The 25,932-nt window shown below is 39.7% G+C and overlaps 1 protein-coding gene across 2 annotated transcripts; it reads right to left on the bottom strand.

Moving 5' to 3' along the window:
* Positions 1 to 10,354: 10,354 nt before the first annotated feature.
* LOC127626355 (CCHC-type zinc finger nucleic acid binding protein-like) lies at positions 10,355 to 16,062 on the bottom strand. Of its 2 annotated transcripts, none has more exons than XM_052102089.1 (5): positions 15,901 to 16,062; positions 13,469 to 13,593; positions 13,310 to 13,375; positions 11,442 to 11,640; positions 10,355 to 11,324 (listed from the first exon to the last, which is right to left on the bottom strand). In XM_052102089.1, the coding sequence occupies exons 1-5, from the start codon at positions 16,044 to 16,046 to the stop codon at positions 11,207 to 11,209; spliced, it is 654 nt and encodes a 217-aa protein (XP_051958049.1). In that variant the 5' UTR covers positions 16,047 to 16,062; the 3' UTR covers positions 10,355 to 11,206. The 2 variants fall into 2 exon arrangements, with proteins under 2 accessions (XP_051958049.1, XP_051958050.1); XM_052102090.1 differs by lacking the exon at positions 15,901 to 16,062 and adding an exon at positions 15,509 to 15,874.
* Between the last annotated feature and the right edge of the window lie 9,870 nt (positions 16,063 to 25,932).

Here is a 25,932-nt window from a genome sequence, read left to right as displayed (position 1 = left end):
TACATGTATAGACAAACCAGACAAACAAACATTTACACTCTTCAGCCCAGGCAACCTGCCAATTCAGCCCTAAATGCAGTGCTATTTTAAAAACCAATGCCAACCATCAAAGTGTGTGCTATTTTTTTTTCTCAGCTAGCTCTGTTAAAAATGGGCTCCTCATCCTTTAATGGTGTCACTACAGATAGCGATAGCCGTAGGATTTCAAAACACCCTTCTCTGGGTTAACTCTTTTGTGTGACCTATCAATTCAGCCCATTCCCCCCAGGAATGCGGTATCCATAGGATTTTTAAATCTGCCAAGCCAGCCCCCCAAGTGGTGCTATTTTGAAAAGCAGTTCCAACCATCAAATTGTTGATTCTCTGCAGTTCAAGGGCCCCTGTTCGAAACAGGCTCCCTTTCTTCCCTGGGCCACCACTGAGAGCAGTATCCGCAGAGTTTTGTGCACTTCAACTTATTTACAATACTTATTTACATTTGCGTGCACAGTTTTTAAACCTGGAATCCAGTTCTTTATTTTATCCAATTAGTAATTTAATTAGGTTCGGGACTGGTGAGGCCTTTTAGAATCACCAATACCCGGGTCAAGCCCACAGCAGACTACACAAAAAACTATATTTTATGCAAAATGCTTACCTTAGTTTTTGGTGCCAGTGATTTTGTGTAGTCTGTGTCAGCAGAACCATGGCTCTCCACACTCTTGGCCCCATTCCAGTCCCTTTGTGGTCACCAATGTTATGTCGTAGAGTATGGAAGACTCTTCTCCCTTTCTGTAAGAAAACTCTCGAAGTCAGGAGTTCCAGGTGTCAAAGGTTAGAATTTATTGAGCAAACCAACTGTCAGCTGAGATCTGACTCTCTTGGTCCAAACCATCATTCTTTATACAATTTGTTATCTTGCATTACATCATGAACATGCCCATCTTATAATTTTTTGTAGTCAGTGGGTACTGTCCACCACCATTATTTCACAGAGCCTCTGACTTATTTTTAATGGTGGAAACCTGGATTTTAGTCAATTTATTTAAAAATAACCTTTTTAATTAATTTATTATAAAAGTACACATTTTCAGTAAATAGAATATAACACTATGAGCATAATACAGTCACTTTTGACCATTGGCTGTTAATCTTTAACTATTGGCTGCGTTTCCCGTGCCTTGGAATGCATTGTACCATTGTTTTTGCTACAGATGAGTGCACTGTGTGTTTCTTGCAGTATAAGCACTTTTTGGCCTCATATTCTCTCTCCTGGGTCACATAAAGTCCAGGCTGTTCTATATAAGTACTTTTCTATATTTGATATAAAAATACACTATGATATATAAAAATATACTATATGTGGCAAAATAGACCAATTAAATTGGTTATTAGAAGAAAAAATTAGGGGTTTGTGTAATGTTTGGAGCTGAATGTTGTACTTACATCCCAAATAATACAGCTCCTGATTGGTCCTTTACTGAAGCAATGAAGAAGTGGAAAATCTAAGGGAAGAGGTGACTTTGAATGTAGGAAGAGACCAGCATATTGGAAACTGGTTTGACAAGATATTTGGAGCCTGGTGAGAATGGCTTACTAAGGTAGGAATAATAATAACTTTAGCTGTTGTTATTTTTGTGTTGTGCCTCTCCTTAGATCAATGCTAGCCAATGCTGCAGCCAAACAGATGGTCAATGTATCTTTAAAGCCATCTGGACATTAGGGCCACTATGTACACCATAGGCCCTGGAATGGATGCACTGGATGAAATAATGTAAAATCTTCTTACATAAAGTGTGCTAGGGAAGGGGAGCCTTTATTTCTGACTCTTTATTTTAAATTTTCTATGGTTTTGAATATTGAGGGAGTCAGCATACTCATTGTATTTTCTTTTATGAAACATTAGGTAGTATTTTAGAATGGATAGAGTAGGCAGGAAGAAAGAGGGTGTTATTATTTTGGCATATACCCCTTCCTGAAGTTATTATTTCCTTTAAGATGATGTGAAGGTACTATTAGCCAAGTAAATTACTGTTATATAGTTATTATTATTATTGTTATTACTGTAATATATTATGCATGTTTAAATTGAAAAACACTGGAAGTGCCACTGGAGGGCCAGAGGATATGACATCACAAAATAAAGAAAGGATCGACAAGCACCTCAGTGCTTAGCAGAAAGAGCAAGACCCTACTGGTGGTTTTAAAAACACGCTGTCTGCTCCAACACCACCAGATAGCACTCCAGGCTACCGCGAATGTCTTTGAGTTCCTCTGACACAGTGGGACGTATCATATGCTGAGAAATTTGCTGATATTGTTTAATCACTGAAGTATGATAACCTACTGAAATAAGTCTAATCACTGATGTACTCTACATAACACAAGGCCAACTCTTTATGCACATGCCTTTATACAAGAAAGTTAATTTGATTTATATCACCCCCAAAGAAAGGACTTAGTTAGGGAAATTAGATCTTTTACTCCCTCCTAGACAACTGTGGTGTGAGATGTTTGGTCTAATTTCTCCTCCGGAGTGCAGTTCCATAAAAGCAGTCATTGTTAGAGGAGTGCGTGACTTACATTGGTCACTTGGAAGGAATGAAGGAGACTGACTTGTGATGTTGCACTCTGGGTAATAAAAAGGGCAATAGAGGTGAGACTCTGGGAAGTCTCAAAGGGGGGAATATATAATATATTATTATATATTATAGTGTATTTTTATATCAAACATAAAGAAAGTTACTTATATAGAATAGTCTGGACATCATGTAATCCAGGAAAGAGAATATGTGACCCAAGTGCTTATGCTGTGAGAACTACATGGTGCACTCAACTGTATCAAACACAATGGTGCAAGACAGAGAGAATGCAATGTGTTATTCAAGGCACTGAATAACACAGCCAATAGTCAAAGTTATTGTATTATGCTTAAACTGTTCTATTTTATTTACTAAAACGTCTACTTTCATAATAAATTAATTTAAAATGTTAGTTTTTCAAAATAGACTAACTGCCAGATTTCCACCATTAAAAAGAAGTCAGAGAGTCTGTGAAATAATGGTTGCAGATGGAAAAAGGTGGAATAAAAAATAAGTGTGCTCATTAGGTAATTCAAAATAACAGAAGTGTATACAAATGAGAGTCTGGAATGAGAAAGTCAGATCAACAGCTGGAATCACAGGTTTTGTAACATTGCTCAATAAAACCTAACCATTTAGACCTGGAACTCCCGGACTTCAATATTCCACGATGTAACGAGGCAGACGAGGAGTGGGATCTAAACGCAGTTTTAATGTAAAAACAAAAGATGAACAGGGTAACTCGGTGAAACAAAAACACAGGGAACAAGAGAAAACATCCACGAAGGGCACAGGCAGGAACACATTCAAGGACATACATGACATTTAACAACTGACAAGGAATGAACAAACAACAGGGCTTAAATACACAAAGGATAATGATTAAATGAAACACAGGTGAGAACAATGAAGCTGGCAGTGATGAGGGCAGGGAATTATGGGAAGTGTAGTCCGGGACAGATGACAAGGGAGAAACACAGGGCAGACAACAGTAAATCATGAGACAACAGGCACAACAGATGTTCAGGATGAAACACAGGGGGACAACAAGGGCCTGTCCTCAGGCCTGTTTTGAACACCACTTCCCCTCAGGGACTGGCTGTATAAAGAGAGTGGACACGTGATGGGAAGAGGAAAAGAGCTCTTTTGTGTGCATGTAAGGCCACGTACACACTACAAAATTTTGGGAGTGACAACCACATTTACTGCGGGAGTGAATCCCCTAAATTTTCATTCCATGTGTGTACAGTATAGAACTGGCCAAATTCTGATAAAGATCATTTGTTGCGCGAGGCGAGGAGAAAGGAAAGGCTTCTTGGAAGAATCACATCATTTTCTTGTTCCCAGAATTTGCAAAATTAAAAAGAGTGAAACGTGATCGATTCAAGGTATGCAAGAAACTTTTACATCAACAGAAGATCACTTTTGCACTGATGTTCCCGGCCAAACTGTGTATGAATACAAAGGATTGCCGCAAAGTATTTTTATGCCCCAAGCAAGAACAGTCCTTCATAAAAACATTGGAGTGAGTTTCTTGTGTGAGTGGATTGACTGTACTTACTCTTGGCTGTCTGTGGAAGCTGGGTGCCATTTTTGTTTCTTTTTGTGTTGGTTCCACCTAGCGGCTGGAGTTTGTTTTGTTGAGTGACACTCCTTCAAGAAACTTTTGCATTAAAGTAAGATCGCTTTTACACTGAAGTTCCCAGCCAGTGATAAGGATGACCGCAAAATATCTACATGCCTACAACATGTGAAGTCTTTTATAGAGTTGATGGACTGAGGAAATCATGGTGTGTTTCTTATGTGGCCTCTGAGTCATCTCGACTCATTAAATATATTCTTGATCGTCTGAGAATCGGGACGCCTGTTTAGTTTCTTTTTGTGCTGGTTTGCCTAGTGGCTGGAGTTTGTTTTGTGGAGGAAGATACCTTCGGGACAGCTGTGGATGAATCTGCTTGTTCTATGTGCTTATGCCTTCTACTGGCCGAAGTTTGTTTTACAAAGTATTTTCTGTTATGTAATTTTGCCTCACCAAATTTGTATAGAAGCACCGGGCTTGAGCAATTCGACAGCAATTTTTTGTGGGGTTCTTGTAGGCATGCATGGACTCTTTGAGTTTAGAGGGATTGACACCGGTTGGCATTATCGTTTGCGTGGTTAATGCGTATGTTTTTCGTTTTTCTGTTTGTTTTGTTCGGGGGGAAGTTCAGGGTTTGATTTTTGCACTAATGTTGAAATGTGGTTGTGGAGCGGAGGGGTGCGGGGCCGGTTCTAGAATGTCGCAAGCCCCTCCCCAGGGAAAGGGGGGTGGGGGTGTATGTCATGCCAGTGGCACCCCTGAGGTGCCACTGGCTCTCCTCCCTGAGGTAATGCCAGGAGGAGAGCGGAGCGGAGGGGGTGGGGGGGTTGATCCGGGCTAGAATGTCACACGGCCAGTCCCCAATCGGACTGACGGGCGCCGATAAAGGCGGCCGGTGACGACGATTCGAGAGAGAGAGAATTACGGGCATGTCCGTCATGTGTGTGTTTATGTTTGTGTGTTTTGGTTTAAGTTTTTAATAAATTATTAATTATATTGACAAGCCGGTTCTCACCGCCTCCTTGCCCATCTTAACCCCAATTACATTGGTGACGAAATCCGGGAAGGAGGAGGGATACGCTGTAGTAGAGTTCTCGCCACTACCGTCCACCCCAATGGAGCAGCTGTGGCCATCTGCCGGGGGACGAGGAGCCCGGCTGCCTGGAAGAGGACGACGGCCGCCGACTGCGAAGGGAGAAGGGGCTCGCTGCCGACCGCCTGGAGTGGGAGAACCACCCGGAGAGGCGCGGCTGTTGTCTGTTAGAGGGAGGAGAACTGGTGAGTAAGTGTTTTTTTTTAATCACTCTCTCCTCTCTCTCTCACTGCCGCTCTGCGTTGGCCTTTTCCCTCTCATTTAAATTTTACAGTGTTTTTTTTTGGGGGGGGGGGGGGTACTACACTGTTACAGGAAGTACCCCCCTATTTAATTATTTCTGCCGGAGATGACCTGCCGGCAGACGGGGCAAGAGGCACGCCCCTCCCCAGGGAAAGAGGGGGGTGGATGTACGTCATGCCGGGGGAACCCCTGCCTGAGAGAACGAGGGAGGAATGTGGCAGGGCGGAGGGCGGGGCCGGGATCATACACACCCGGTCCCTTATCAGGCTAATCAAGCCTCCGAGAGGGATAAAGGCCAACTGCGGAGGATTGTGCGGGAGAGAGAGATAGTTTACGGACATGTCCGTCATATGTGTGTTTGTTGTCTTTTAAGTTTCTCATTAAAATATTATTTATATCGTGAAGCCGGTTCTCGCCACCTCCTTTCATTGACTTCTTTACAGTGGTCTTTATAATTTTGTTTTTGACACTCAATTTATTTTTCTATTATATCAAAATGTCAATGTTAATATGAGAGGATTGTCTTTCTCCACATGGAATATTAATGGGTTGAGTCAACCCATAAAAATAAGGAAAGTTATTTCTTTTCTTAAACGTAAGAAATATGATATAGCGTTTCTTCAAGAAACTCATCTTTCCCCGCAGAAAGCTGAAAAATTTGGGAAGATATGGGGTGGACGTGATTTTTCAGTTCTGTCTCAATTAAAAGCAGGGGAGTCATTAAATTAAAAACAAATTAATGATAAATTAGGAAGAGTCATTATTGTTTTAGCTGAAATTCAGGGGCAAAGGTTGATTTTGGTTAATATATACGCGCCTAATGCTGATGATCAGGGCTTTTTTATAGATCTTGAAGGGATGTTGCAAACCGTTGACCCCCCTCATGATATAATATTGGGAGGAGACTTTAATCTATTGATGGACTCGGTCCTTGATCATAGTGAAGCAAAAGCGTGTAAGCCCCCTAGAGCAACATTGACTCTTCAGATGATGTGTAAAAATTCAAAAAGTTATTTGAGCTATGTGGGCAGGTGGGCTTCATTTCATTTATCCATGATTGGGAAGGTTAATGTTATTAAAATTAATTGTATTCCAAAATGTAACTACCTGCTACAGTCTCTCCCTGCAGATGTCCCCCTCTCTTATTTCAGACAATTTGATAGCATAGCAAAGTCCTGTATTTGGAATGGTAAGCGTCCCAGGTTACATTTCAATAAGTTACATATGCCGATTGACAAAGTTGGGCCAGGCCTACCCAAGATTTTGTTTTATTTTTATGCGTTCAACTTAGACATTTGGCTCATTGGTCGCTTCCACCTGAGAGGGCCCCTCCCTGGTTACTTATTAAACAATAAGTCCTTGCCCCTAATTCATCATTGCAAAGCCTTACAGACATACTAACCAGAGAAGTTAAGTCACACCCCGTTATTTCGCATTTGCACATAGTTTGGACAAAAGTATCCAGTGTTTAATTCAGACATTTATTTAAATGTTGCCTCAAGCATATGGCTGAACCCTAAATTACATATTTATAAGTCTCCTTTCTATTGGTCAGAGTGGATTGGGAGGGAGGTTACTACACTCAGTGACCTATATGAGAGTGGAGTACTGAGATCTTATGATAATTTGGTTCAACATTTTAAGAGTCCTAGATTTAGGTTTTTACTGATGCACCACCTGCTCTGTACTATTTGTGGGAGTAGTGTACACCCCCCTAAAGCGGCAGATACTGTGGAAATGGTGATTACTGCTTATGGGAAAGGTCATGAAGCATTTGTGTATTACTCCCTGTTAATTCAGAGTCCAGGGGATGGAGCTTCTTCTTCTCTCAAGAGATTATGGGAGACAGATTTAAAAAGGTATTGGAGGAGGGAGTGTGGGCTAGGATCCTAAAAAGCATCAGGTCTGCATCTAGAGATGCAAGGGTCCATCTGATGCAATTTAAGATTTTGTATCAGTTCTACTGATCCCCCTCTAGATCGTATAGGCTTGGTCTTAAAGACTCACCCACCTGCTGGGGATGCTGGTCAGAAAACAGGGACACAACCCATGTTTTTTGGGGTTGTGATAAGGTTATAAAGTGTTATAAATTTATTCTGAATGCATAATCTTGTGGTTAAATTTATTTTAGTCTGTGTTGGAATCAATAAAAAAAAATTAATAACAAAAAACTTCCCCTAAATTCAGAGGGAAATAATATGGTTGATAAGAATTATTGAAGCCCCAACTCTTACACTTAAATCTGAATGTTGACCAACAAGGATGCTGATCATGTCTTTCTTGGCAAAATTACAGATTATTATATATTTAGGAACAGACCAATTGGAAACAAACCTTTATATTTATCTTGTATCCCATACTTGCAGTGTGCCCATTATCTTTACTGTAAGCTGAACATAACATTAATGCCTAGCATAGTAACTTTCATGTAAAAAAATAATTTTAGCAGGCAACAAAACTGTCATTCAGTATTTCAAAATGTAATGAGGTAAGAGAGGCATGGATCCATGAGAGGCAGTGATACAGTTAAGATTTTTGGGCCCCCTGACAACTTTACACTTTAGGCCCCAATCTTATTGCAGCCCATAACAGCATTTATTTTCATAGATTATTAATAAATGTAACAATAAGCATAATTGCACATTCAATAAGAGACACTAAAAAATTTATTTAAAGGGGACCTAATATGCAATATTCACTTTTACATGGTGTAAAAACGTGTGCGTACACAACCACCCTACAATGTTAAAAGTCCACCCACTCCTCTTTCTTATACTTCTATTAATCAAAAACAGTGTGTCAAAATGAATGGTTTTCGTTTCTGCTCTAAAGTGACGTCACTTTAGAGCAGGCCTCGCCCATGACTGGTGATGGACTCCACCCTCCTCCCTGAGTGATCTACACACATTCCGGCATTTTTTTCCATGCTGGAGCAGATACAGTGAGAAGAATATTGTCTCAGCTACTTAAGCATCATAAGTTTTCTGTTGTTGGCTGTAAAAGTGAACATAAAGAGTCTTCATGTACTCCCGGCATCAGAGCCACTGAAGTCACAGTGGACAAGCTGGACTGGTAATTTGGCATACTGGGCATTTTTTGGGCCGATCAGGGGTGGACTGGCCATCGGGAGAACCGAGCGGGCCGGTGGGTCGGCCGCGAACCAGACTGAATGGGCGCGATAAGCTAAAATGAGCCACAGCGTTATGCAGAACGGACCACAAAATGGCACCACGATATGCAAAAAAGGACATCAAACACCCCCCACTCTCAACTTTTGGGCCAGTTGCTATTCATGTAAAATCCCAGGCAGATTTCTCTTCCCAGTCCAGCCCGAACTCCGGTATTTAAGCTGTCAGTCATATAGGATCTGATTTGTTGTTGCTGTAGTAACCGAATCACGAGCTGTAAAGGAGTGGTGGTGGCTTAGTGGTCTAATGCACATAACTGGTAATCAGAAGGTTGTTGGTTCGAACCCCACGGCCACCACCATTGTGTCCTTGAGCAAGGCACTTAACTCCAGGTTGCTCCGGGGGGGATTGTCCCTGTAATAAGTGCACTGTAAGTCGCTTTGGATAAAAAGCGTCTTCCAAATGCATAAATGTAATGTAAATGTAAAGGCACAGCGCTCTTCTGGAAAGGGGGCGGGAAGCAGCAGCTCATCTTTAAAGAGACACACACAAAATCAGTGTGTTTTTGATTCCACCCAAAAAGAGGCATTTATAACATGGTATAATAAATTATCTGTGGGGTATTTTAAGCTGAAACTAAAAGAATACTGGGATGAGCCCAAAGGCAACTGTAATTAATTTTGTCTTTAAGTACAGGTTGTCTCCTCATGCAAGAGACACCACTAATATCAATGCTGGGTGAACATGCAGGAAAAATCTCCATTACTGACTTCTGAGATGGTGCCATGAATGTTATGAATCCTTTGCCTATGTATCGAATCCTTCTGATACTCAGAGTATCGTGGAGCATTTAAACCTTCATGGAAACAAGATAGCAACACACACCCACACAGTACTTAGTTTCTTATTTGGCTTAAAGAAGTCTAAAAATAAAGTTTCTACATTTAAGTTCAAGAGCAATGTTTTATCAAAATGTTGTGCTATTTCTGTTTTTGGAAATTGCTTTTTGATACTTAAAGTTAGTATGTATGTTGTCACTGAATAATTCACTGATTAAATTAATTCCTTGGGCAAGTTATGGATCATCCCATAATTTGCAGGCCAGCTGTTGCAGTAAGATATACATTTACTCTCCTCACTCTTTGACTTGGAATATGTAGCCTAAAGCAGTGCACTAAATTAAGTAGACTAGCAGGTTTCACTTTTCAAAGAGCTCTTTTTATGTTGCTTAATGTGTCAACTGCAAAGTTGTGAGTTTGTTCAGATTTCATGTCAATCAAATCAGAATTACAGCAGAGTAGACTTCAATTCTGACATATTTTGGTTAATATATCTTTCGTCAGTATTAAATATATTACAAATATTTTTCTAATTTCAGAATGGGATCCAGCATTAACTTATATATTTTGTATATATATTATGAAAAAATAAATAAATATTTGTAAAAAAAAAAAAATAAAGATTTGAAAAAGAACACTCATACAGTGACAGCTGTGATTAGTGCACAAGGAATATGATTGATTAGGAATATGACGTGTTTATTCCCAGAGAAAAACCCCAGGATAATACTTTTAAGAATAAAATGACGTGACACAAATAAGAAACTTCGGTCTTCGCACCCCTTCCTCCTCCAGTTTTATTGACAGTTTAAAATTAGATTTCAATGTCCTAGAACTTCAGTTGCATTTACCTTCAGACTTAAAACAGAGTATAAGCAAATTATAGTTTTTCTTTTAGAGTAGTCTAAGTGAAAGTGTACAAAAATAACATTTTGATTTCTTTGAAAAATTCACCTTTCTTCTAACTCCAAATCTGTTTTATGAACTTTTGTTTTTTTCAAGTTTTATTGTTATTTTATTTAAGTTTTTACCTTGGATAGAACAACCAAAACTCCATTCCAATCTTGGGATCATTAACTAGGTTATAAACATAATAGCTGCTCATAATAGCTGCTCAATCAAACAACCAATGTTTTACAAAGGATATCATTTTCAGAAACTGTTATTACATAATCTTTCCAGAATATGGTATAAAGTTGTTTGCGTAATATTACACATAACGTTTTTTTTTTTCTCTCCACATAGCTGCGTACTGCTGGTTTGGCCTGGATAGACCTGACAGTTTATGTCCTGTGCTGCTTTTCCAGGTCAATCACTCATAGGCTAACTCAGTCTCATTGATGAAACAAAAAATGCAAATCATTAAGAAGCTAATACTTCCTTGATTTGTATGGATCTTTTTTTATTACTGTTTTTTTCTTTTCTTTCTTTGATCTCTCCAAGGCTACTTTCCACGAGCCACTAGAGGCCTACCTGACAAATGTCTGTCCACTCAATTCACACATCCCTGTTCACCAGTGGCATGGAAAGGGGGTTCTTTAACAAAGCATTATACATAACACCTCTACCAAACTAAACAAAAAATTTTTTGTATTAAATGTAGAAAGTGGAAAGTTTTTTCCACCCCTTTCCTCCTTTTACATGTCAAGAGCTCACTGGCCTGGGAATAGCCTCTATCTGCCAACCGTTGGCCAGTGAAGAGGATTCCGAGAAAATAATACAACCATCAATCGGAAAAAGGAGGGGCGAGCAAGGAAACAGGGTTAAGCGGTGGCCTCGATGGTGCATTCTTTCGCCACGTGGCCAGATTTTCCGCAGTTGTAGCAGTTGACCTCGCTTGCCTTGCTGCACTGTACGGCAACATGGCCGATCTCACCGCACCTAAGAGGAACAAAACAAACGATGAGAGATGTGTACAGCAATATTAATCATCACACTTTATTTAATGGCGATTATATGACACAACTGGTTTCTGGAAAACTCTTCCTCTTTTTTTACCTGTAGCACTTGACTTTCTCACAGCCTTTCTGAATGTGTCCAAAACCACCACAGGAGTAGCACTTCTGCTCATTGGCATGGTCACAGTCACGAGCCATGTGGCCAGCCTTGCCACAGTTGTAGCAGACCTGCTCCCTCTCCTTCTTGGGTTCTTTGCAATCCCGGGAGATGTGGCCACCCCTGCCACAGTTGTAGCATGCTGAAAAACAAACAGAACATCTCTTAAAGAGCAACATGCAGGTTGAATTTATAACTGAATTAATACTTTATATTGTCTGCAGAGGTCTTTTAAAAACACATATGTAGAAATTACTAATGAAATCTCATTTGATGTAGAGATTTTGATGAAAATGTGCTAGGCTCTGGAATACGCCTTTCCCGCTATCAACGCGTCATATGACGTAGGGCGAGGCAAACAAAAGAGCCCGCGGTCAGCTCTCATTGTGGGTGTTGATGTAGTTAGAGCAGTACAGAAAGTTTTAGAGAAGCCATAATGGTAAATTATTGTGTTTGTGCTGGTTGCACGAATTCCAGCCTGTCAGGACATCATGTCCATCATTTTCCTTCTAGAAAAAACAAGGCTTTTCGGTCTTGAGTGCGTTTTGTGCAGGTGAAGAGAGCAGACTTCACTGCCGCGTCTGTTACCACACACTCGGTCGTTTGTGGCGCACATTTCACTCCGGAGAATTATCGACCTGGAGATTTGTTGGAGTCTCGGATGGGATTTCGGAGTAAGGACCACGTGAGGCTGATTACTGATGCTGTTCCCTCGGTGCACTCGATGGAATCAAGTCCACCGTCAAAGTGTACACCGGATTTTGGCGCAGGCTGGACTGGAGGACAAAGTGCTAACGTTAGCAGACATTCTGTGCAACGAAAACGAGGACTTAGCAGAGTAAGTCTTACTTTTAATTATTTTAACTCTTAATTTGCTCATAATTATAGGCCTGTGGGCCATCATAGGCATGTTCGTCCACACCGGAGAACTTGGTTTCTTCATTCGCATCCATTGTAACCTGAGCTTGAACTTGACCAGACTCCTCAGCCCATCGTCACTTCCGGTTAGTGCTTTATAGACGCGGAAGTTATTTTATCACAATTTATCTCAAAATATCGTTAATGGCTAAATATATATTACTCCAGTTCAGAAAATCTAGTTGTTTTATCATCAACATACACTATGCTATATAGGGGTGTCCAACCTGCATGTTGCTCTTTAAGTTGATGATTTAATAAAAAGTTAATGAACTTTTTATTAAACAACAAGATTTTAGGTTAAACTTGAAATGCACATAAGGTAAAGTATATGTTTTAAATCCTGTACCGTGTCACCATTTATTTTTATTTTAAGATTTTCACAAATTCTAATCACCTTTGTGCCTTTACTAGTTCATTGTGAATGGTCCTGCTGTGGGAGAAATATGCAAGCGCAAATGTTTAATGTATTCACTCAATAAGGTAAGGAAAGCTGCAAGTGTATAATTACAGATTTATTTATTTTTTAAATAGTTGTTAATAGACACATTATACCAGGTCAATATCACATGACTTGGATGAAAATGTGTGGAATTTCATGTCATTACATTAAAAACTGTTTTATAGCATAAAAATAGTGGGTTTGCAGGACAGTCTGCAAATCAAGTAATATTTTTCAACTTAAGCTTCTTTTGCCAGTAACTAATCTCCTATAAATAAACAATCTACAAATAACCAAAACATAGTCTAAAAGTAAAAAATACAGCACTGACTCACTGATTTGTGAAATATGAATATTTGAATAATGTTAAATCTACACACAAATTTTCAAAAGAGCATTCAGCCGCCTCTTGTAGGCGGCCAATAAATTCTTATCTTATATTTGTCCTTACCATCCTCAGTCCTCTCACAGTCCCTCGCAACGTGTCCTGGTTCTCCACAACGATAACAAAAAAGATCTAGAGGGAGAGCAAGAAATGCACGTTATTCGTACAAACAACCCAGTAGTGACCATTTATAAATAAAATGTACAAATTAAATTTGGCTCTCACCTTTTCCCCTGCCACGACCCTTGCCACGTCCACGCCCAGCATTTGGACAGTTCTTGATCCAGTGGCCTGTTCGGCCGCAACCAAAACACTCGTTGCTGCTCATAGCCTCTGACTGCACCCTACGACTAAAGCAGAAGAGCTAAGCTGACGAAAAATCTAATACATGTAAGCTATAGGAAGCAGCTGTCATGGCATTTGTAGGAATAACCAGCCAAACAAAGATTTGGTTAACATTTCTGAACATAGCACATAGTTGTCAAACAAGTGCAATTGCAGTTGCATATCTTGACACCAGATTCATGTCAGATATTCAATCAAAACAGACATCAATAAGGTGGTGCTCACTGGTAAACGTAGGGAAAAAAGGCTTTAAAAACAAAAACACATTGGCTGATAATTATTCTGTTAAACTCAAGTAATCGAGTCAATAGACAAAACCAACATGCAAAAATAGGTTGTCATACATTTGCAACAAAAGTCATGAGTGAATTTTATTGAACAGCTGTTGGAGGAACAAAAAAAAAAAATAAAAAAAAAAAAATAAAAAAAATAAAAAAATCAGGCTTTCAGTTGTAAACCACTTTCACAACTACCGATCACTTAGACATTTTACATTTACTCATGAAAAATCATAAAACAGAAATGCATTAAATGTGCCACAAGACCTAGTAAATGGCCTATCTATGCGGTATTTGTTGGCATAGTAGGTGCAAAACAATGTTCGTTTTAACCCATTTTTTGGACATCATGTGTCAGTACAAGCGGTATATTAAAATGTTTAGGATCATCAGACATTTAAACATTTGATTTGTAGGTTGTTGAGCATCATAGGTGCATTTGAACATTCAAATTGAATATTTTTGGGACATCAGAGCATTCATTTTGAATGTTTTGGGGCATCATAGGCACATTTAAACATTCCTTTTGAACATTTTGGGATGCATCAGGTGCATTCGAATGTTCAAATGTAATGTTTTAAGCATCATATGAGAGTTTAAATATTAGATCCGATTGATTTTGGGTGTAAAAGGCACGTTTAAACATTCAAAAAGTGAACAAGTCTCAAAAATATGGTCTAGGTAGGCAGCCAGGTTTGGGGAGTAACGGAATACGTATTTAAAATAAAAATATAAGTAACTGTATTCTACTACAGTTGCAAATTAAATCATTGGTAATTACAATACAGTTACTTTCAAAAAGTAGTTTGATTACTGAAAATACTTTGCATTTTATTTTCAGAAGGAAAACATTTATACATATAAATTATGTGATCCAAAGTGCATTTGACTCATACGAGCAGACAGAGAAGTAAGTTTGAACTAAGTTTGGTGCAGAAGAAATAGAAATAAACCTTGTGTAAATTGTCAGATTTATGCCAAGCTAAAATGGTATTTATAAGCATTTTACATGCATGATCATTTTTATCAAGAAAATTAATGTTGGATCATATTTTTTTTTTCCTATTAAAACCTTTGATATTAGGACAAAAATCGAATTCTTGATCATTTTTTTATTGTTTACCTGTAAAAATATCTAAAAATACTTAAAACATGATACATTTGATTTAACTTGTTTTAGAAATAACACTGCATAAGATATATAGGTTTTCCAGAGAATGTATTTTTAACATGCATATTTTGTCTTACAATACTGGCAAGAGTTTTTATAGTCAAAATAATTGAAAAAAAATCTACCAGTGCTGAAGTAGTAATCTAACGAAATACGTTACAAATGACATTTTACAGCATGAATTCTGAAATCTGTAGTGGAATACATTTCAAAAGTAACCCTCCCAACCCTGAAGGCAGCTCACTAGGTTTTGTGACAGCCATTATGCATTAACCCACGATACTTTGGTCTGTTCATCCTCAATCATTACAGATTGTATGTGTCTTTAAATCTGATCGCACTATCCAACTACTCTGATAGAGTAGATCAAGTAGCTGTAGATACACGTAGCGATATATATAAGATCTTGTAACATGAAAACCTGATCGAGATCAGCAGTAGTGTTCAGCTCTGTTTGGCCCGTCCACTCACCCAGTCCATCAGGCTGGTTCCCACAGACCCTCTCTCACCCTTAGGGAGCCCATCCAGTCCCACGACGACATAATATCTATCCTTCAGCTACGTGCATGTGATCGGAGAAAAATTGCATGCGCTAATTTCAAACATCATCATCATCAAAATAGTGCGATCGTTCGATGGAATCGGGTGACTTTCCCGCTCGCAGCCTCCCGCAGTAGGCCAAAGTGCGCCGTCAGAAAATCTCACTTTTGTACCTTTCTTAACACATTCAACCTCAACGATATATGTCAAAATCAAATCTCTGGTATTGCAAAACAGCGGAGACACTCCCCGACACCGTAACGATATCACCACACTATAAGCATCGTGTAAATGTCGTATTTTCGTCCTTTAAGGGAACTCACCTCGACGACTGGACTCGTTGCTGTTTATTTTCGGTCCCTCCTCTCTGCGCTGAGCCACACGCGGTTTGCGCACGGTACGCACGCTCATTTACGACTCCTCCTGTCCCACCCACCCCACTATGCACACGGCCCGCACAATGTGCCATGTGTAGGTTAGATCACCCATTCACTGAGCTGAGACATACAGAACTATGGCGCTTACTCCGTGCCAAAATCATATGGCGCTTACTCCGTGCCAAAATCAAACATTCGACCGACCGACCGATCGAACGTCTATCCGAACGTCTTGTACTTTTGAGCGTCTTACGGAGCGGGTTGACCCACGTGACGACCTGACGTGACGTCAACGTCTTGAAAATAGCAGTTTTTTTAACCATGCAAGTATCCAAGCTAATGTGTAAAGACTATAAATGGACATTAAAGGCAATACATATAAATATTGTACCCCTAAAACAACACTAAAACATTTCTCCTGAATCCTGTGCATGTGAGGCTATGTGTTTTACTTTCAAAGAGCAGAAATACTGTAGGCTAGCCTATATACAGTCATTCAATAGTCTTAATTTGACCAATATAATCATTTTAACTAGTTTTTATTGTTCATTTTATTGCCCAATGTACAATGTTCTCACAGTCCATAAAAGAAAGCACTCCCAAATTAATAAATGTAGCCTTTCATTTAAAAAGAAGGTTTTCATAAATATATATCATATTTATATATTTGGAAATACAGATAGACCTAGCCTATATAGAATATCCATTTATACACACACACACACACACACACACACATTTATATTTTAAACTGTTGTGACCTGTGAATCTACAGTTTAAAATATTTGCAGAACTTAAAAAAAAAAAGCTAAGCACAATTTATTGTAATAATATTGTTACTGAAAGTTTTATATAGCATAATTAAAATAATTTACTTTTCCAACAAATGTTACAAGTCCAGTACTGTCATGGTGCTCTTCGGTCACTTTTGACCAAACAATTTTCTGTTTTGAATTTTAAAATTCACAATTATACACAAATGAACTGGTAGGGCTATTACCACACAGCATAATTGAGTCAGAAGACTGAAATAAGAGGTGGAAATGAGATCAGATCCAGATGGATTAAGCTGTGATAAAATATTTGCTGTTTATTTTTTATTTATTGATTTTTTCTGTTATGTGTAACAAAATGCTTTCTCTGTATTCAGGTTTGACTGTAATAATAGCCTAATGCAAATATATGTTTTTTATTGACTCTTGTGTGCAAGCACTGTTTGATTTTGAGCACAGATAAAATGGTTTTGAGTCTTTTTTTTTTCTTTTTTTTTTGAAAGAAGAGTCAGATGTTCTCTGAATGTAGTTTGAAAATTTGGTTTTGTGTTTAAGGTTTTAAAAAATTAATGATGTTTCCAAGAAATGTGTTTTAGCAATTCAGGAAACCTGTAGGCTAATATATTAAAAACATTCATACTATTTTTTATACATAGGCTATCACACAGATAACAAACTAATAAAAAGTTAATCTAATCAAGCATAATCTCAGTCTTAATAAAATTACTAAATTATCATAATCTTTCACAAATAGACATCATACATGTTAAAGTGGAAAGGTTTATTTAAAAAATGTGTATAACAGTTCTAATATTACATATAGACATAGTCAGCTGAATATACTTTACTTTGTAATTAAGGTTCGTTGATTTTCATGTCTGCCACATATAAACAATGAGCCAAAACAAAATTATTGATCATTTTCATAAAATCATATGTAACACGTTCCTACGTGTGCTGACGTGTTGTTAACGCGTTCCTATGGCGACCGGTCGGAAGTGCGAGTAACCGATCGTCATCCCAACGTTGTAACGCTCAGCCTAGCTTATAGGTGATGATACACAAAAAAAAAACGGTCTTGACCCCAAGTTTGTATGGTGATGAAGTTTAAAAATAAAAGGCTAGGAAGACAATAATTCGATTTAAACCCAAAGTGTATTTACAATAAGTAGAGAGAAAACATCCAAGTGAATCCAGACATATATATATATATACAAATGTACAAAAGACAAACAAGAAAGCAAAAAACAAAAATGATAAATGAAAAGTAGATGAAATGACTATGAGTCCCGTACAATGTCCTGTTTATGTGTGCGTTGAATCGGCCTCACCGGTGGTTGTGTTAAGTCCGTGAGCTCGATGTGAAGCAGCGCTGTTCTGTGACGAAATCCAAAGGTGAAAAATCAACAAAAAAGATAATCCCACAGTGTCTTTCTGTGCACAGTCTGTAACAGCCTTGGCGGAGGTTTTTCGCGCGATCGATCGCTTGAGCATCAACGTGTCGCTCCTGAACGCCGGTTTCCCGGCTCCATTTAAACGGAGGAAAAAAATCACCCAGCTGATTTGGCGTGGCGTCAATGGGAATTCCCTGGAGCTTGCGACAGAACTCTCGCGAGAGTAAAATGGGATATCAACCACTTATATGTTGGCAATAAACACAGGAAGAATAGTTAGACCATAACAGCTGTCTTACAAGCATAATTAGGGTAATTAACAGCGATATAAATATTCATCCCTTATGTGGCTGCGCTACATAATCCCCCCAGCCAGCGGCATCGGAGGAGAGCGTCCATAATAGCGCTTCAGGTTTACCACATTTAATATATCTGTTCTTTGTGGGTTGCCCCAGCACACAGTGTAATTTATTGGCCCTGTTTTACTTTTTATTTCAGCTGGACCCTCCCACTTGGAGCTAGCTTGGCAGAGAATTTGTTTGAGGAACTAGAGAGAGGATGAGTTTTAATCCAAACTAGGTCACCCGTTTGAAACTGCGCATTTTTCCTCACGGTTATTATAATACCTAGCTTGTTTGGCTTGGCACATCCTCATTCTGTTCCTCACTTCCTCCATCATGATGTTTTGTCGTTCTACCAGGGAATAAGCAGCTTGATCTGGTGAAGGTGGTTGGTGGATAAGACGTTCCAGTGGTCCTAGAATTTGCCTACCCAGCATGAGCTCTGTAGGAGACTTTCCTGTGGTTTCTTGCTGGGCGGTGTTAATGGCATAGCGGAATTCAGGTAGCCACTGGTCCCAGGACTGATGTTGTTGTCCCACATAGGCAGCAATCATAGTTTTTACGGTTCGGTTGATCCTCTCTGTTAGGTTTGCCTGTGGATGATAACTCGTGGTGAGTTTCTGAACACATCCCCATGTTTTGCACAGATCGCCCAGAAGGCTGGAAGTGAATTGGGGGCCCCTATCGGACACCAGGTATTTGGGTACCCCCAGCAGTGAATATCTCCTCCATCAGAATCTTCACTATTTTCTGGGTCTTACTGTCTCTGAGTGGGAACATTTCTACCCACTTTGTGAAATAATCCACAATGACAAGGAGGTACGTGTTCTGTTTTTTACTGTGGGGGAAGGGTCCCATAAGGTCCACCCCTAACGTGTGTCCCGGTTCTGTGATCAATGTGCTCTGCATCAATCCCGATGGTTTGGTATTGCTGGGCTTGTATTTCTGGCATATTTCACAGGTTTTGATGTATTGGCAGACGTCCTTCCGGACGGACGGCCACCATGCCACATCCAGGATCTTCAGCAGAGTCTTCAACCGTCCAAGATGACCTCCAAGTGGATTATCATGATAGTAATGCATGAAATCAGATGTTAAGGATTGAGGTACTACCAGCTGATATTTCACTCCTTGATTTTTCATAGGAACTCTGCGGTACCACACCCCTTGGAGGTCTTCAAAGGCGATGGGTTGGTCTTTGACTGTTCGAGGGTTCATGTTAGACTGCAGGTGAGAGATAGTATCATCCAAACTTTGAGCTTTTATTATTTCTTCCAGAGAGTGAGGTAATGTAGATGCATTGTGTGAAGACGTGATCAGGCAAGGAGCATCATCAGCAATAGGTTTCTCCAGGACCCGGGACAATGCGTCAGGTCCCTGATTGAGGCAACCTTTCCTGTGATGAACTTGAAAACTGAACTGTTGCAGGAGGAGTGTCCAGCGGGTAAGGCGTGAGGATGTTTTAGGGCAGTTGAACGCCCAGGCGAGAGCCGCATGGTCCGTGAAGACGTCGAAGGTTCTTCCCTCCAGGTAATGTCTCCACTTTTCAACCGCCCAAACCACTGCTAGACATTCCTTTTCAGAAGTGCTGTAATTTTTCTCTGCTCCAGTTAGGGTCCGTGATGCATAGGCTACCACCTTTTCTCCCTCCTCTGAATGCTGAGTGAGGATGGCACCCATTCCTACCTCACTTGCGTCCGTATGAACCTGGAAGGGTTGGTTAATGTCAGGTTGTATCAACACTGGTGAGTTTTGTAGAGCTTGTACAAGTGCATCCATACTAGACTGACACTCTGGCGTCCACTCCCACTTAACTCCTTTCTTTTTGAGGTGGTTCAATGGGGCAGCAATGTCAGCGAAGTGGGAAATAAACTTATGATACCACCCTGCCAGTCCCAGAAATCGTTGCAAGGCTTTCAGATCTTGTGGTGGGGGAACTCCGCAACGGCTCTGGTCTTCTCTCGGTCAATCTCCACTCCCTCTCAGAGACTATATGGCCGAGGAATTTGAGCTGTCGCTTGAAGAAGTGGCATTTCTTCATGTTCAGCGTCAGGTTGGCTTGGGTAAGTCTATGTAGAACCATGTTGAAATGTTCAATGTGTTGTTCTATTGACTTTGAATAGATGATTATGTCGTCAATATACACAAAACAAATTGTCCCCTCAGATCAGACAGTACTCTCTCCATCAACCGTTGGAAGGTAGCAGCGGCATTTCTGAGCCCATACGGCATTGATTTGAATTGAAATAGCCCCTTGGTTGAGATAAAAGCAGTTTTCTCCTTACTCTGGTCATCCATCTCCACTTGCCAGTACCCAGACTGCAGATCCAAGGAACTAAACCAGGAAGCTCCTTCCAGGGATTCAAGGATGTCGTGAATCAACGGCATTGGGTAAGCGTCTGGTACTGTCTTGCTGTTCAGCTTCCTGTAATCCACGCAGAACCTGTAAGAGCCATCAGGTTTGGGGACCAGGACTACAGGTGAAGACCAAGGCGAGAAGGATGGTTCAATGATATCATCTCGCAGCATCTGATCTATTTGCTCCTCAATGATCTGCTTCTTAAGAGGAGAAACTCTGTATGCTCGAGATTTGAGAGGTATGTCATCAGATAATGTGATTTTGTGTTGTACTATTGAGGTCTTACCCAGGGTGTTTGAAGTGGTGCGTGGCCAGGCAGAGATCAACTTCATTAACTCCTCCTGATTGTCAGAGTCCCACTCAGTGATCTCGGTGGAAACCGACATGAGTTCGGAAGTCTACCAGTTGAGGGTAAGGCATAGTATAAATTCAGCTTTGCAGCCATATGAGAAAGAACTGGACCAGACGGGTTGGCTGGACCTGTTGGAATCTGTGATGGCAAGAAAGGGTAATAAGTGTATCCTTTGTCAGATCTTAACCCATACCTGCCTCGTCCCACTTCCAGGACGGCTCCCGTGGCCCTCAGGAAATCCAGACCAGCAATAAGAGGAAATGCGAGGTGGGTGTCTTTTAGGATATAAGTATCCATACTGCATTCATGGTCATGCCATTGAAACCTAATCCTTTGCAGGTCTCTGGACTGGTGAATTGTTCCGTCTGCCATAATGAACCTCTGTGGGCTGAAGGTAACAACTGATGGAATCTCACCTCTCAACTGTTTCCACAGGTTTTCTTGCATTAAAGTGTAAGTGCTACCGGTGTCTAACACTGCCTTCACTTCTTTGCCATTTACCTTTACAGGCACCACAAGGAGAGATGACACTGGATGGGGTTGAGCTAGTGTTACTCCAGCCAGGTTTTTGTTGAAGGTACGTTCAGCAGATTTCTTGTTGGTCTTTTCTTTGCTGCTCTGAGTTCCCACTTTCTGCCAGTAGTCTTTAGCTCCCATGTAGTCCTTTTCCACCATGGATCCGATTTTCACCAGGTGTTCAACGGAGTTAACTGTTCCCCTCATACACCCGGCGACTCTGGGGTTGATGTTGTTCAGTATACGATTCACTAGCTCCTCTTCAGAGATCTCTGGCTTCCATTTCAGACATAAGGCCCGGTAGTCATAGGCAAAGTCCCTCAGACGTTGTCGTGGCTGCTGAACCATCGTCCTCAGCTTTTCCTCCACTTCTGAGAGGTAATCGTCTGGGAGAAAAGCAGCCATGAATGCCTTTTGAAGGACCTCCAATCCGTTACCTTGACCTTCTCTGCCTTCCACCAGCTCAGAGCGGGTCCCTTCAGTACCGTACTTAAGGTTCCTAGTAGTTCAGCACAGGGAAGGGGCCGGATCTCCAGGAAGTTCTCACATTGCTCGATGAAGTTGAGCACCTCCGCCGTCTCACAGGAGTCTCCAAAAGAAGGGAACTCTATTCGGATAGGCGGACGGGCACAGAATGAGGATGCACCTGCCACTACAGAGGAGGTAAGCACATTAGGATGGCGAGCAAGCACTTGAGGTTGAACAACATAAGTATCATTGATCGATTTATGAGTGGAAATTTTCTCTCTAGATACTAGAGCTGGGGTCAGTGGTTGACGGACAGTGGAAAAATGGGAGGAATCTGGTGAACAGGCTTGTAATCTGGAGAGTGTGGGAGTGCTAGTGAGCCTCATTTTTCTCATTTGCCTTTCCCATTTTGCATCTCTCCTCAGAAAACAATCTGTTACAGCCTTTTCTAATTTTTCCAGTGCCTTCATGAAGTAATCCTCCAACCCTGCCAAGCTAGAGTCCACAGCTTGCCTAAAGCTTGCTTCCCTATTCAATGTACTGTCCATTGACTGTTTGAAATCTTGTTCCAAAGTATGTAATTTTTGATTTAGAGCCAATAAATTACCTTTACATTGAGTCAAGTCAGTATGCATCAATTGTACCATACCTATATTCAGTATGCTACCTTCATCATCATCATCATCATCAGATTGTTCAGTGTCAGACATGTATAATGAACTAATCATTGAAGTTCTTTCTTCAGGCGGATTACGCCTGGTTACAAATGAACCTGTGGTAAAATCCACCTCTGTTTGTTCAATATCATTTTGGACATTTCCAGATTTCACAGAGTTATCAATATTTTCATCAGGAACTTCCACCAAATCAACATTTGTCACATCCATTTTGTAAATTGTAAAAAAAAGAGAGATAGAGAAAAAAACACGCCCCAAACAAACACAATAATAATAATAATGGGTCCCCGTACGGGCCACCAATATGTAACGCTCAGCCTAGCTTATAGGTGATGATACACAAAAAAAAAACGGTCTTGACCCCAAGTTTGTATGGTGATGAAGTTTAAAAATAAAAGGCTAGGAAGACAATAATTCGATTTAAACCCAAAGTGTATTTACAATAAGTAGAGAGAAAACATCCAAGTGAATCCAGACATATATATATATACAAATGTACAAAAGACAAACAAGAAAGCAAAAAACAAAAATGATAAATGAAAAGTAGATGAAATGACTATGAGTCCCGTACAATGTCCTGTTTATGTGTGTGTGTGCGTTGAATCGGCCTCACCGGTGGTTGTGTTAAGTCCGTGAGCTCGATGTGAAGCAGCGCTGTTCTGTGATCGAAATCCAAAGGTGAAAAATCAACAAAAAAGATAATCCCACAGTGTCTTTCTGTGCACAGTCTGTAACAGCCTTGGCGGAGGTTTTTCAGCGATCGATCGCTTGAGCATCAACGTGTCAGCTCCTGAACGCCGGTTTCCGGCTCCATTTAAACGGAGGAAAAAAATCACCCAGCTGATTTGGCGTGACGTCAATGGGAATTCCTGGAGCTTAGCGACAGAACTCTCGCAGAGTAAAATGGGATATCAACCACTTATATGTTGGCAATAAACACAGGAAGAATAGTTAGACCATAACAGCTGTCTTACAAGCATAATTAGGGTAATTAACAGCGATATAAATATTCATCCCTTATGTGGCTGCGCTACAACGTGTTGTTTACGTGTGAAGACACGTTGTAACACGTTTGTGTTTTTCTTACCTTAGTTTAACTTCTTAGTCTTCTATTGTGTCCTCTAACTAGTCCACATTTGATTAGTGCAATGGCTGATGGCTTAGAAAGTTATGTGCGGTGTAGGCTATTATTAAAGTTAAATATAGCAGAGGCTAAATATTATTGACAAATCTGGCATGCTTTAACGGCTATTTCGGAAAAGCACGATATTATACATAATTTTTATATATCTCCCATTAAATCGGAAGGTTTAGGAATAGATCTAATTTCGGAATGTGTCTTATTTAATAGAAATACGCTCTACCATATTCAAATGCAGCGAAAACTGCAATCAGTATCCCATCTGCTTTGCCTAAATTCAGCAAAACTTCTGGAGCATTGGGTATTAAACTGGTTTCAGAAAACCTGGACAATACAGTTAGAACTTGTTCAATTCTTATATAGACAAAGTCCATGTCCTCATGAATGGATGCCAATCTACATTTAAGGTCGAGTAATATGTTGGAGACCTCTTCCAAAAATTCTTGGGGTAGCTGTCGCTCATCTCTGAAAAAACAAGACAGCATCACTGTTTTTAGACAAATATTACAAATACATGCAAAACAAACAACCTATAGCAATCTTAGGCCGCTATGTCATGGCTGATAGACAAAGGAAGAGGAGATGTGGATCTAAAAAACAGGTTCTATGCTTAAACAAAAACAGAGAAAGTAATCCATCATGAAGCAAGAAAAAAAATGCAACAGCTTCACATAATATAAAGACAACAACCAGTCAAAGATTTAAATCAAAATAAGGGTACATTAACACGTGATTACAATAATTCAAATATAAACAGGTGTGGAACACAATGAGTAAGAACTAAAGCAAACTGGTGACTAATAAGATCAGACAAAACAAGAATTAATAGAAGAAAACAAGAACAAAGAAACAACAGGGCAAAAATTAATACAAAATAATAGTCCTAGAACACGCACAAAAAAAAAACTTAGCTGTGTTTGGGATTTTTTTTATGAAGGTTTCAAGCTGGTCCACGCTTTTCAGCTGGGGATCACTCATAACAACTTGAACAAGGAATACCAAATCAAACAAGTAACAAGACTTACCCTGATGAACTGGATTGGTTCATTTTGATAGATTTTAATTTCGCCCAAAAAAATCCAATGTAGGCTAGTTAGTGAGCGGAATAGGTGCAGATTCAACGAAATTAACGCAGCAGGAGACAGACCTCCCCCCGCATTGGTCCGCAACTGGAGTAATGGGCGTGCAAGAGGTCTTTACAATTGGTCGTGAGCTGCCTATATTCCACGCAAAGACGGGCCGTAAACTTAAACACCTTTGGCCTAAAGATTAAAAGGAAGAGATAAATTCAACGTAGACAAGTGTACTGTGTATTGATAATCTTATCAGACCATTTCTCTTCGTTAACTGTAAAATTGGCGAGAATAATATAAAAAAATTTTTTTTGAAAGTAGCCTAGGCCTATTCTTTCTGCATGGCATTTTTTTTCTTCTTATAGTTCAATAATCAAAATTGTTACGTTAGGATGGCTATTTGTGTCATGGTGCTAAAACAAGCCTGCTGAGACGCTCGTGTTGACATGCAAGTTAAATTTATTCTCTTAACTTCTCACTATTTACCATATCACCACAAATAGCGTAATCGAATAACCAATTTACAAATAAGCTATTATTTGAAGGATACAGATTTCTCTTAATATAACAGTTATTCAAAAATATTTTTTTGTCTGCTTGCACATGATTGCATAGCAAAATATGTTAGAGTGGAGATATGTTTTACTTGTAATACAACTATGATTTACAATGGCATGTTTTTCTTTTTAGTAAAAGTGCATGTAAAAAATAACATCAATATTTTGCCCGATAAGGACAAATAGATATGGTTGATAATAAAACATTTACCAGAGAATTATAAAAATCGCAGATTAGTAACAACAGTTTGAACATGCGCTGCATGTCTGTCAACAAAAATAAAATAGATTATATTTCATCTATAAAAAAGTCGTTTCATTTCAATT

This window comes from Xyrauchen texanus, chromosome 32 (genome assembly GCF_025860055.1).
Source record: "Xyrauchen texanus isolate HMW12.3.18 chromosome 32, RBS_HiC_50CHRs, whole genome shotgun sequence".
NCBI lineage: Eukaryota > Metazoa > Chordata > Actinopteri > Cypriniformes > Catostomidae > Xyrauchen > Xyrauchen texanus.
This window is presented reverse-complemented; position numbering and strand designations above follow the sequence as displayed.